The sequence below is a fragment of the Chrysochloris asiatica genome, unplaced genomic scaffold, assembly GCF_000296735.1.
Source record: "Chrysochloris asiatica unplaced genomic scaffold, ChrAsi1.0 scaffold00108, whole genome shotgun sequence".
Classification (NCBI taxonomy): Eukaryota; Metazoa; Chordata; class Mammalia; order Afrosoricida; family Chrysochloridae; genus Chrysochloris; species Chrysochloris asiatica.
In genome coordinates this window covers 5463298-5475992 of record NW_006408626.1, presented here as the reverse complement: position 1 = coordinate 5475992, position 12695 = coordinate 5463298, and the positions used below count along the sequence as shown (strand labels likewise).

General features: G+C 34.5%; 1 protein-coding gene across 2 annotated transcripts in view; it reads right to left on the bottom strand.

Annotated features, from left to right (window-relative positions):
• Nucleotides 1-4572: 4572 nt before the first annotated feature.
• TBL1XR1 (transducin (beta)-like 1 X-linked receptor 1) overlaps nucleotides 4573-12695 on the bottom strand; it is a 191435-nt gene continuing 183312 nt past the window's right edge. The window contains exons 12-15 of one of the 2 annotated variants that reach the window (XM_006867708.1): nucleotides 9802-9929; nucleotides 9087-9252; nucleotides 5852-5953; nucleotides 4573-4673 (exon numbers count right to left, since the gene is read on the bottom strand). In XM_006867708.1, coding sequence (XP_006867770.1) covers nucleotides 4647-4673; nucleotides 5852-5953; nucleotides 9087-9252; nucleotides 9802-9929 — 423 coding nt within the window. In that variant the 3' untranslated portion in view covers nucleotides 4573-4646. The remainder of the gene's footprint in view (nucleotides 4674-5851; nucleotides 5954-9086; nucleotides 9253-9801; nucleotides 9930-12695) is intronic. The other variant, XM_006867709.1, reaches the window with a different exon arrangement.

Here is a 12695-nt window from a genome sequence, read left to right as displayed (position 1 = left end):
TCAATTGGGGACAAATCATTGTGATATGGAACCAAAAACATCATTAAGTGTAATTAACATGGTCCAGGACAGCATAGAACAACTATATCAGTCTTCCTTACACAATAATCATGAAAACTGAACAATAAAAGTTCTTTAACATGTACAAAAACTGTCATGGGCTGGTTTACACTTTTACAACAGTTTTAAAGTTAACTGGATAACTAAAGAAATGATGCAGACATTTTAATCCAGTGCTATAGGTAGGCTCACAGAATTAGACCCAAAGGATTTGTAAAAACCAAAATTGAAACATGAGAGCTACAATGTCAAAGTCAGGAAAGAAGAAAATTACTTCTGTATTCAGGGAGTACAGAGCTACAAAATGCAGTCTGTAGGTTTTTGTTTTTAATGAGATGCATAAGTACATCAGACTAGGTACAACATGCAGAATGTTTTCCTGAACTTATCCAGAAATTCCAAAAAAAAAAAACATGAAACGGCTTACTAGGGAGAAAAAAAAAAAGTATGCCCTAGTAATTCACCCTGCTTCAACACTGTCAACATAAAGGCAGAAATAAAGAATGCTACTAATACCTCAGAACTACTAGTATAAGACATCAAATTTCTAAATCAGTGTATTACAAAAGTGAACACTTCCTCTTTTTCTTCTCTTGTCTACATTTAACTAGAATCATGTTAAAAACATTTGATATTGAATGTGACACTTCAGAGCTACTACCAGAAGGAGTAATTCATAATTTCCCTACCCTCCCCCTTCCATCCCTGCGGATTCAAGAGAGAGGGGTGGGGACCATCAAAAAACTAGGGTCTCTTGTAGATTTGCTGCTGTTCCCCAAAAAGTTGGCATTTGCTGCCATGCCACAATGTTGGTCCACTCAAAATAGGACTTTTGCAGAAACTGTCAACAGTAATTCACCATATGAAAGTACCTTCCTTAGCATGCAAGAAGAAACATAGGTACTGTAGAAATGTAGTATGTGCTTAAAGAAAATGAAAGTTATAAAGCGAGTAAATAGCATTGCATTTGAAATTTATTTTTCTGCTTTTCTAGTAAAACTTGTCATTTTGCTCACATAAGGATGGTCATTTGCAATTCCTTTTAAGAGCAACAAAAACAAACAAAAGCATACTCCTCTTTAGGTCTCTACTCAATAGTTTACATTACTCTTAAAATCATTCTACATAAACAGCTCCTTAAAAATAGTACTCTCTCATTAAATCTAATTTGACAGAAAGACATTTAAGAAAAAAAGGAGTGCTTTATAAGTGAAAAAGTACAAATCTTTGGCCTTTCTCTTGACATTTTTACATGCCAAAAAGCAAAAAACCTTCATGTAATTCCATCTAATGATTACTTTTTGCACCATAATTTGTTTTTTTTTTTTTTTACACCACAAAAAGGAGGCACTTTCAGTATCTGAATAAAGTGTTTTAATCCTATTACTTACTTACCTAGAGAATAATTAAACACAATTAGATACACTCTAACACCTATTAGGAAATGAAAAGTTACCACTTTAAAAAGTCATTTGAAAGTCAGTGATGGTACCTGATCCACAAAATGGGAATTGGAACAAATTATAAGAATTTTTAGGATTAACTACATGGGGAAACACAAAATTATTCCTATATGATGTTTAAGAGTGACAGATGTCTTTCTTTATTCTATTTTAATCAATTAGTATTCAAGTTTTCCTTTCTATTCTTACATATAACAAGATTCCTTTATTACAGTAGCTTATACAACAATGATATATAATGAGCATCATAGGAAAAAAACTACTGGATTTAAGTGATCTTCAAAAATAAGTTCTAAGGGGAAAAAACTAATAGAAGGAAAATTGAGCAAGAACCTCAACTATAGAACTTTACAGGCTGTGAAACTTGGTCTCTTGCAATCATATGTTACTGCTCAGATTAGAGACAACCTTATTTTTGTCTATTGGAGCAGCATCGTGGCACATCAGCAGGCAATGATGATGTTGAGAACAGCAGCAAAAATAAATAAATAATCGTATGCTCATAAAGAACCCAAGCCTACAAAATGGATACCTTTCAGATAAGTTCATGCTTAAAAGACCCAAGAATAATAAAGCTCTGTATTTATAATCTTTTATATGTCCTACGTGGCTACTATGCCTAAGTAAAATAGCTAAAGATTAAAAAGAAAAAAAACAAAACAAAACAAAAAAAAAAACAAACAGAAAATATGACAATACCATAAAAATGCAGCTATTTTGGCAGCTATACTGCAGAATTTCTTGACTATCTTTTAATTGTCTGGGGGGGAAATAATCACTAACTGTATGCAAATGAATAAACTGCCCATACCAAAATACAAAAGTACTATCAATAATCACCTCTGACTTTCAGATTTAAATTCAGTGCAATTGACAAATGCATCACTAAAGGAAAATGCAGCTTAAACATAGTCAAAACATTTGCGTCTATTCCTGGGAGCACATTTAAAAATTATTGCACAGATTTTTTTTATTTTATTTATTTTTTTAAACAACAACAGAGGTCATTCACAGATGTGGACCTCCAGCAATAAAAGCAGGATTTCAAGTGCCAGATACTCAGCATATTAGGTTTCCTACATAAGTCACAGGGTAATAGTTCTAAATATCTATAATGTGTTCCAAAACCCTAAAAACAGCTGGCACAAAACCATCATGAATGACTGCCTCTCTGGATGTAAATTTTAAAAAATATTATTACAGTATCATAGTCCCCACTAACAACAATTGGGGTACATTTAACAATATATTGTGAAATTAAGTGTATTTACTCTCTTTACCAATAGCAAATGCTACACTACCTTAGTAAAACCAAGACTTGCTTCAATCAACGCTGTTTTGTAAAAATAGCAAAAACAACAAATGCTGGAGATCAAAGCTGCATTACTTGGGTCAAAAATCAGTTTCTATTTCAACTTAAAACACAGGTTAAATTTTTAGAAGTAAAGGCCTCAAATTAATTAGTAACAGAAATAGTGTTATAAATTTGCTAAGCTCAATAATAAGCGATTCTTAACCAATATAAGTTTGACAACGATTCTCTTCAAAATGGAACACTCCTGGATTCTTATGTTAATCATGAAGCCCTGTTAATCACACATATAAACATGGCTTCATGCTGTCATTTGTATATTTTAGTTTTAGCTGCATGAGCACAAGAGGAGACTTGATTTGATGACTGTTTTTAGGAAAATACTTGATATTAAAAACAGATTAAAAGACATGATATAGTAGTGATTAATGAAAAAAAAAATAGCAGCTTAAACCTATCTATATGTGAAATTACATAGTCACAAGTAACACAAATGCAGAACCAGAGCAGCAGGGAGGTTAGTGCAATTATACTTTAAAAAATTCTGAAGCATTGCTATTTAAAAACACCTTGGAGCAAGTCTTTTGTTTTAAAGATTTTTTTTTATATATACTAAGGTAGCAAACATTTTGCCATGTAATGGCAGTGTTATATGCCGTTATCTTGCTTGTATAAAGAAAAATAACGAGAGATTTTTAATACTGGAGTTTGGTTACATTATATATTAAGCTTCTACAGTTAGTGATGGGCACTTTGAGAAGCTATTCCTTATCCAGAAACATTTTAATCTCTTAAAAAAACAAAGCAAAACAAACAAACAAACAACAACAAAAAAACAACAACCCAAATCTACTTTGCTCCTTTTCACAATAGTGCACATTTTAACCATAATTTAGTTATGGCTACAAGACATCAGAAGAATTTTTTTTTTTTTTTATGCATCTTCAATATGGTATTTTTTTTTTTAAAAAAACAAACAAACAAAACATTTTGTGCCCTTCTAGTCTTGAATTGGCAGAAATATGTCCCCAAAAAAGAAACTATTGCATTTCAGCCACATCACCAAAAAACCAGAGCATAATACCCTTTTACTGATGTGTCTTATAGAACGACATGACCAACGTCATATACTTTTATGTAATTTCCAACTCCCCTTTCCCACAACATGCACCAATTGAATATATGCTCTGGGAGCCATAAAATGTACCAAACATCTACCTCTTTAAAAGAATGCATTAAAATATTTTTTAAGAATTTTTTTTGTTTGTTTAAAAGGTGAAAAAAATATAAACAAGAAACTGATTCACTCCCTTACTTCATGCACCCATTAACTAAATCAAAAACAAAGTTTAAAAGCAAGAACAAACTACTGCTGCAAGTTTTTGTAAGTCCATTTTCTCTGTACATACAAACTGCTTACTGAAGGGGGGAAAAAGAATATAATCCATGGTGTCTGCTGATTCAAAGGGGAGAAATAAAGCTGTCATTAGTATCCAAAAACTGGTACATGTATGATCTGCTTTTATAAGGTATATTTTCTTTTCTCTTCTGTTTTTCATATCCAAAACTTCTAAATGCTATTTTGGGGGCACAGCAGATTAGATTCCAGCACTTGGTGAACAGAATTCACAAGCTGTGACAAAAACTGTCATCTTCAGGGTGCAATTGTGTTTATCTACAATTTTTCTTTTAGGTTTGGCTGTAGTGGACTGGCCATGGTTCAAGTGGGACTATAGCAGTACATGGGTCAAGGACAGTCATTTTGGCTATGTACACATTCATAGTCGGTCCATGGCTTCCAACTAGTAGCGCTATTTCCGAAGGTCTAATACACAAACCTGTAAGAAATTAATCAACCAATGAATTCAGAAGTTTATTGTACATTTTATATCATTTTAGTTTAATCACTGTATATCATTTTAGTTCATCTATAGTAGAACTTACAATCTGCTGCACATTTTCAAGTTCACAAAACCAGTAATGCAACAGTAATCATGGAAATAGGCACTAACCAAAGAAATCAGATGTAATACTTAAGTTACAAAGGAAACAACAATGAGCTAACACCATAGGGGAAAAAATTTTAAATAAAAACAAAATAGTTAAAATTTTTAGGGAGTACTTTCTGAAGGAGCTCTGGTAGCGTAGTGGTTACGAATCGGGCTGCAAGTCTTAAGATCAGCATTCGAAACTCCCAGCCGCTCTGTGGGAGAAAGATGAGGCTTTCTGCTCCCGTAAAGATTTACAGCCTCAGAAACACTATACAGGGCTGCTATGGGTCGAAACCGACTCAATGGCACTTAACAACAACACTCTCTGCTAAGAAGTAGAAAATACGTGCTCAAAATAAACCATCTCCTATCTCCCAAACCCTAATGGAAAAATAGTACTGATTATGTTAAACTATGTGTTGTAAGTGCCGTTGAGTTGGTTTCGACTCAGCAACCCTGTGTAGGGTTTTCTGAGGAGCAGCTGGTGGGTTTGAACAGCCAACCTGTGGTTCAGAGTCCAGTGCTGATTCTACAGCACCACACCAGGAGTTCAAATAAAACTATAGTTTCACTAAACAGCTAGTGACTATATGCCTACTATCTTTGCTCTGCTTTTCGAGCTTTGGAAGCTATGTTCTATAAAAAGTTGGAGAATCATCTGCCTCTCTATTCTCCTCCCCTTGAACCAACAAGACAATTCTTTAGGGAAGGGAAGGTAGAAATGGTATTAAAAATGCAAATTACTATTAATTCTCTCAGTGCTAATTTCATTAACAAAATTTAATTTTAAAAAACACACCTATTTCTTGATTATGAATACTCTCTTTTGGGTAAATCTTGTTTACATTCTTTGAATGCAATGTATGAAAAGAGTATGACACCTTCAGGGGAAAAGATAAGATCAATATCGTATCTTTAAAAGAGTACTTTTGTTTCCTTTTGTAGTCAGAATCACATTAAGCCCCATTTCTCATGTGTGCCTACCCCTATCAACATCCCTTCTGGAAACATCTTACTATACTTACTGAACCATCTGATGCACTGGCTCCAACTTTGTCTCCTGCTGCATTCCAACAAACTTCGAAAATTCCACCTGTTCCCCTATAGCTGTGAACTAGAGCACCTGTCTAAAAACAACAACAATAACAACAAACAAAAAAAGAACAAACAGAATCACAAAAATGATAATATATGTCATAAATTTAAATACTAAGGTAAAGACATTACATGGTTTTATTTCAGGCAATCAGAGTTGACTGTGCTACAATACCAATATAAACATAAATTCTAAAATGCTGGAAACCAATAGCCTGCTCTCAACAGATCACCTACATACACACACAGTTTCATCAATGTTGCTAAGCTATCTTTAACCTTTTTTACATAGTTAATAATAACTATAAACAAATATGCAATACAAAATATGGAATAAAATTTTGTTGTTACTGTTGTTATTGAAGGATGACTTAGACCAACAAACAGCAAAACAAAATCCAGAATTTCTTTGAAAAACCATGCTAAAGAGGAAGTATAACAAACTATTAAAGACAACTCTAGGAAATTACCCCTTATTTACTAAGTAGTCATTAAGCTAGGGGGTTAGTTATAAAAGAAATTAACACAGTATGTTGCTGTTACTATCATCGAGCCCTTTCCAACTCATGGCATCCCTGTATAGGGTTTCCAAGAATTGACTGTTGAGTTTGAATAGCTGACCTTGCAATTCAAACCAAACTTGTGGTACAGTGTTTATCCCCTTCAGCACAACACCAGGACTCAACATAACATAGGAGTCCCTGCATGGCAATGTAGAATAAGCAATGGACTTCTAACTACAAAGTCGGCAGTTCTAACTCACTAACAGCTTCTTAGAAACCCTATACATAGCCACTGTGAGTCAGAATTGACTCAACGGCACTTAGCAACAACAGTGAGCCAGAACACACTAAATGGCACACAATCACCATCACAGTTATACCTTTCTTTTCTTTTTAAACATAAAGCAAACTTAAGAATGACATGTCTTATGCCTTGTGGTTCAAATCAAGCCCTTATCCTTGTTGTTGCCATCGAGTCGGCACCGTCTCATAGCAACCTTATGCACAGCAGAATGAAACACTGCCCGGTACTGGGCCAACCTCACTACTGTTGCCACGCTTGAGTCCATCGATGTTGCCACTTGTACAATCCAACTCATTGGGGGTCCTCTTTTTCTCTGACCCTCCACCTTACCAAACATGATATACTTCTCTCCAGTGAATGGTTCCTCCTGACAATACGTCCAAAGTATGAGAGACAAAGTTTGGCCACCTTGGCCTCCAAGGAGCCCTCTGACTGCACTTCTTCCAAAATGGATCTACTGGTTCTTTTGGTAGCCCATGGCACTTTCAATATTCTCCTCCAACACTCAAAAGCATCAATTCTTCTACAGTCTTCCTTATTCACTGTCCAGATTTTACATGCATATGAAGTTATTAGGACTCAAAAAAAAAGTACAACTGTGGTGTAGTTATTTGTTTGTGTGCTACTGAGTCGGTTCTGGCTCATTAGCAACCCTGTATACGTCTGGGCAATTTTGCTGGGAATATTATTCTTGGTTGGCAATATTTCTTTTAGAATTTTATATATGTCATCCCATTGTCTTGACTGCATAGTTTCTGATTAAAAAATCAGAGGTTCATCTTATTAGTTCTCCTTTGTAGGTAACTTTTCATTTTCCCTAAACTGTTCTCAGGATTTTTTCCTTGTCTTTGGTTTTGAAAAGTCCAATTAAAATATCACTTGATTTTCTTTTGGGTCGTATCCTATTTGGAATTTAAGTTCTTGAATAGCTATCATCTTGTCTTTCATTATGTTAGTGAAGTTTCCTTCCAACCATTCTTGGACCATTTTCTCTCTCGTTTTTTTTGGGGGTGGGGGTGGTGTCTCTTTCCATTTGGGAATTCTAAACACAGTAAGTGATTCCTATTGATAGCTTCCCAAATGAATTTTAGGCTTTCTTCACAATTTTTAATTATTTTAGCTTATTGTTCCTCTAGCAGATGAGATCTGGCTTCAAATTCAGTAATTACAAACCCAGTAACTCAACTTTTCATCGATTCAATTTTACTTCTTTGTTCTTTCAACGTACTAGCTATTCTTTAATACTTAGAAGTAATTTTCTGGCTCTCTAATTGTTTTTGCATGGTTTCAAAGTTTTTCTTTTTGTCAGTATCTGCCTGTAGTATCTTTCCTGAATTCTTGTAAAGTTGTTTCTGCATTCTTTTTGCATTCCTTGATCTTTTTCTCAACCCACTGAAAGTATCTAAATATCAGTCTTTTAAATTCCTTATCAAATAGTTTGGATAGAATTTCCGGTATCACATTTTTTCACTCTATTCTGGACATTTGCTTGAGGCACTGTCTTGTTTCTTCATGTAAGTTGAAATTGTTTTTTCTGAGACATTGTGGTGTCATCATATTTACATTGAACTGATGATTTTAAGTTCTGTTCTCAGGTTAGAGTGTGGTAATGTGAACGCTGTTTTTGTAGCATAGTACAGGGTGGGTTCACATGCCTCCATAAGCATGTGTGGCACTCCCATCACTTGACCCCAAGCACAGCTAAGTCTGCATAGGAGAGGGTACCACTGCTTGGTTGATGAGATACTAGGAGGGCATAAAACAAGGAACAACCACACTTCCCTTGCCACCAACCCCTAGCTAACTCATGGGCCTGAAAGACTCTGTATCAACAGCAGTTCTGCAGGAGAAAGATGTGGTTGTATATTCCCATAAAGATTTATAGCCTCAGAAACTCTATACAGGGTCCCTATGAGTGGGAATCGACTCAATGGCACACAACTACCACCATGTCATTCAATATTTTGCCCATACATTTCACTTTCCTCCATCTTTTGATGCTTCCTTCAATATTGCAACTCAAGGTTTGGATTTTTTCCCTCAGCTCTTTTACCTTAGGAAATGCCAAGCACATTCTTTCCTTTTGGTTTTTGCACATTTCATTATTTTTCTAGAGTCACCCTTTGAAATCATTGTTTAGCTTTTACTTCATATTTCTTCCATTCCCTTCAGCTACACTACATGAAAAAGCAAGTTTCAGAGCCTCTTCTGCCATACCTGTAAATTCCCCAAAAATGTACTATTTTAAAATTGAGAACTAAATCATTGTCTCAAAAGGAATAAGAGACCCAAAAGAAACAAGCAAATATTTCCCACTAAATAGAAGAGTATCTAACCAATTATATAACGCAGACATACCTGTGTGTTCCAGATGTGAACACATTTGTCAAAAGACCCACTTGCTAGATACCTGCCATCAGGACTGAAAGCTACACTGTATACAGGCTCTTGGTGTTTTGTCAAAGTGTGAATGCAAATCCCTCGGTCTACATCCCATAACCTAACAGTAGAATCGAAAGATGCACTGCAAGAGAAAAAAATTATAAGTAACGAAATATTTTCACAGACCCCATACCATGACTAACTCCTAATGGCTACCTCCAAATTCCTTATGAGAAAGAGAATCAAACTGTTAGGAAGAAAGCATTCCTAACTTTCTTAAGAAACCAGAAACTAAACAGGAGATGAGGCAGCTTAAAAACATCTCAAAGTTCCTGAATTACACATAACAGAGTTGATCTACTGTAATCCTTTTCTTTTACAATAAGCCCCTGCAATGAGTCAGAATTTTAAACTCTAACTTAGACCACAATTTTCAGTTTATCATTTTTGTAACATGCTGAAGAGATGTTATTTTAGCATGTCAAAATTAGAGTCTTAATTTTTGATATAATCACACCCCACCCCCTCAAAAACAAATTTTAGGGCATGAAATACTACTGACAAAACCCTGTGCTTAAAAGTTGCAGAATACCTTCCCATTTCATGGAATTTTCTTTACCTTTCTCCCATATTTAACAGAAGTTTTATTTTTAGAAGACCTGTAGAAAAAAGCATAAAACAAAAATATTACCTTGCTAACATAAGGTTGGCATTTGGATTATTTGTTCCTGGTCCTGTTGGACTCCATTTGATAGTATAAATTTCTTTATTATGTGCTTGCAAATCATGGACACAATTGTCTTGCTTCATACTCCATATCTAAACAACCAACCAAAAAACAGTATATTATTATTCCACACAATGTCTACATTTAAAATACTATCTTGGCATCTAAAATACTAGAGGTATAACCAAAATAATGATAAAAGTCAAACTCAATATTTGTATAAAATTGTGATACATTGTCTAAAAATTATGTTAGCTTTAAACTCTTCTAAAATATTCACTAGTGAGTCTTGAAGCCTGAATTAATTACAGTAGTGTCAAGATTATTTTTCCTAAGTTACTTTTGGTAGTTTCATTTGGTATAAACTTCAGAATATAAGAAATTCCATGATTAATTATTCTAAAACATTGCAAGCATTAATTTTCATGCTGTTCTTAAAGTTCTACATTATAAATTCCTTTTAGAATCTTTTACAATTTGGAATAAAGAAAGACTTATCTGTGCAAAGTAGAAAATAGATAGGAATTTATTAATAATAATGTTTTATACATAAGAAATCATAAGTAAAAGAAATAATAATTAAAGTTTAAATGGTGGGCAGAGAATAAACCTTTCCTGAATTGAAAACATAACTTCTATATATAGCTTTTTAAGTATCTTTTTTTGGCGCAATTAAGTGAAGCCTTCACCAAGACTATTTCTGGGAAAATAATATCAGTTGGATTTCATACTTTGCAATATAACTGATGAAAGGTAATAAAGCAAAGTCTTCATGTTATTTGTACTTTACGTATTATGTTATTACTGTTGTTAAGTGCCTTCGAGTCAGTTCCCACTCATAGCGACCCTAACATAGGATTTTTCCAAGGAGCAGCTGGTGGATCTGGTGCAATATCCTGTAGTGCAACACCCAAACTCTACATATTTATTGTTGTTAAATGCCATTGAGTCAGTTCTGACCCATAGTGACCCTATATAGGGGTTTGTGAGCATGCATTGCCAAACTTGTGGTTCAAAATGACATGTAGTCCAGCACATTAACCCACAATGCCATACCAAGCCTCCATATTTATAACCTCCTATAAATAAAACAACACATTCCAATTGACTCTTCAAGGTCTTTAGATACTATAGACCATTCCCATCCCTCACTTCACTTGAATATTCTTTACACTCTTTCCATTTTGGTCATTTCTTTTGGAATCTCAATTCTCTTGACCCAGTAATTGTTTAAATCTTTTTTTGTTTTTTAAACATTTCCTGTTTTTCATTTACACTTTTTACCTATACAAATTCATTCACATCAGTGTCTGTCAATAACTATCCAAGTTTTATTTCAAACTTAAGAATTCTCCTCTAAGTTTCAGATCTATCTACCACCACCATCTACAAGGCTAAAAGGTATGATCTTCTTATTCAACATGATCTTCTTCTTCAATTTGATATTTCCTGTTCACAGAAAGTGGCTCTATTACAAATTATCCACCCATCTAGTTTCTGTTTTAAAACTTGGAATGATCTTTTACTACTATTAGGATGAAGAACAGCTCTCTAAACAATGTCTAGTCCTGACTTTTCTGTACCGCTGAAACCCAATCCTTGACACCAGGATCTCTAGCTACTTCTATTTCCTCTGTTCCAATGAATATATGTGCATCTAAGGAAAAATCAGGCATTAAACCATTACGAAAAGCATTTTTACTTGTAATGTTTGCACGGGATTCCAGACTTGAGAATAAAAATAATAGGTATTTAAGGGGTTGAATTTAAAAAAAAAAAAAAAAAAAATCACAAGATTACCAAGGTTAGTTTATTCATGGAAAGGAGAAAAGAACTTTTTCCAAATGATTATCGTACTGTAAAGGTCATCATGTCTGCAAGTCATTGGTATTATAAAGTCAAAGACAAATGGAGTTTCATTAGGGAGTTAGCATGCTGCAGGAAAGGGCTCAAGACTTCTTTTATTTGTTATTTAGTCTTGTTCTTGTTGTTAAGTACCGTTGGGTCAATTCTGACCCATAGCGACTGTACAGTTTCCAAGAAGCAGCTGGTGAGCTTGAACCACCAACAATGCAGTTCAAACGACTTTGCAGTCTGACGCATTAGCCCACAGTGCCGCTCCAGGTGTTGGGTTGTCTTAAAATACAAAATGTTCTAAAGCCTGACAGTGCCATAGGATAAGCACTAGATTGTTCCTCAGGAAAAATATGAGTCTTTGAGCTCTCATAAAACTTTATAGCCTTGGAAGCCCCATACAGGGTTGCTGTGAGTTGGAATGTACTCAGTAGCCTGGTTTGGTTCGGTATTTGTAGTATGGACAGGCATTACAATGATGCATGATTAAAGCACTCAACTACTAATGGAAACATTGGCAATTGAAACCCAGTAGCTGCTCCAAGGGAGAAAGATGCGGCAGTTTGTTTTTATAAAATTTATAGCCTTGTTATAGTTTGTTTTTATAAAACTTGTCCCCTATGGGGACAGTTGCACTCTACCCTGTACGGTCACTTAAAGTCAGAATTTACTTGATAGCAATCAGTTATGAGTAGTATTTGATATGCTAAGGAAGAGAAAGATAACAGTTTTGCTTTTATTCATGTAACCAGGAAAAATTAAAACTGTGCTAAGTAAGATGTGGATGCTGGCATGCCAACCAGACTCACACCTGACTACTAGTGATTCACTTCTACTTCAAATTCCCAACAAGGGTGATATGTACTCATAACATAGCAAATCCAATCAATATAATTCATGTTATTTCAGAAACCCTATACAAGGTTACTATGAGCAGGAACCAACTGGATGGCACTTTAACAACAATAACATGCCTTTATAGTAGTAGAGACAAAATATAATAT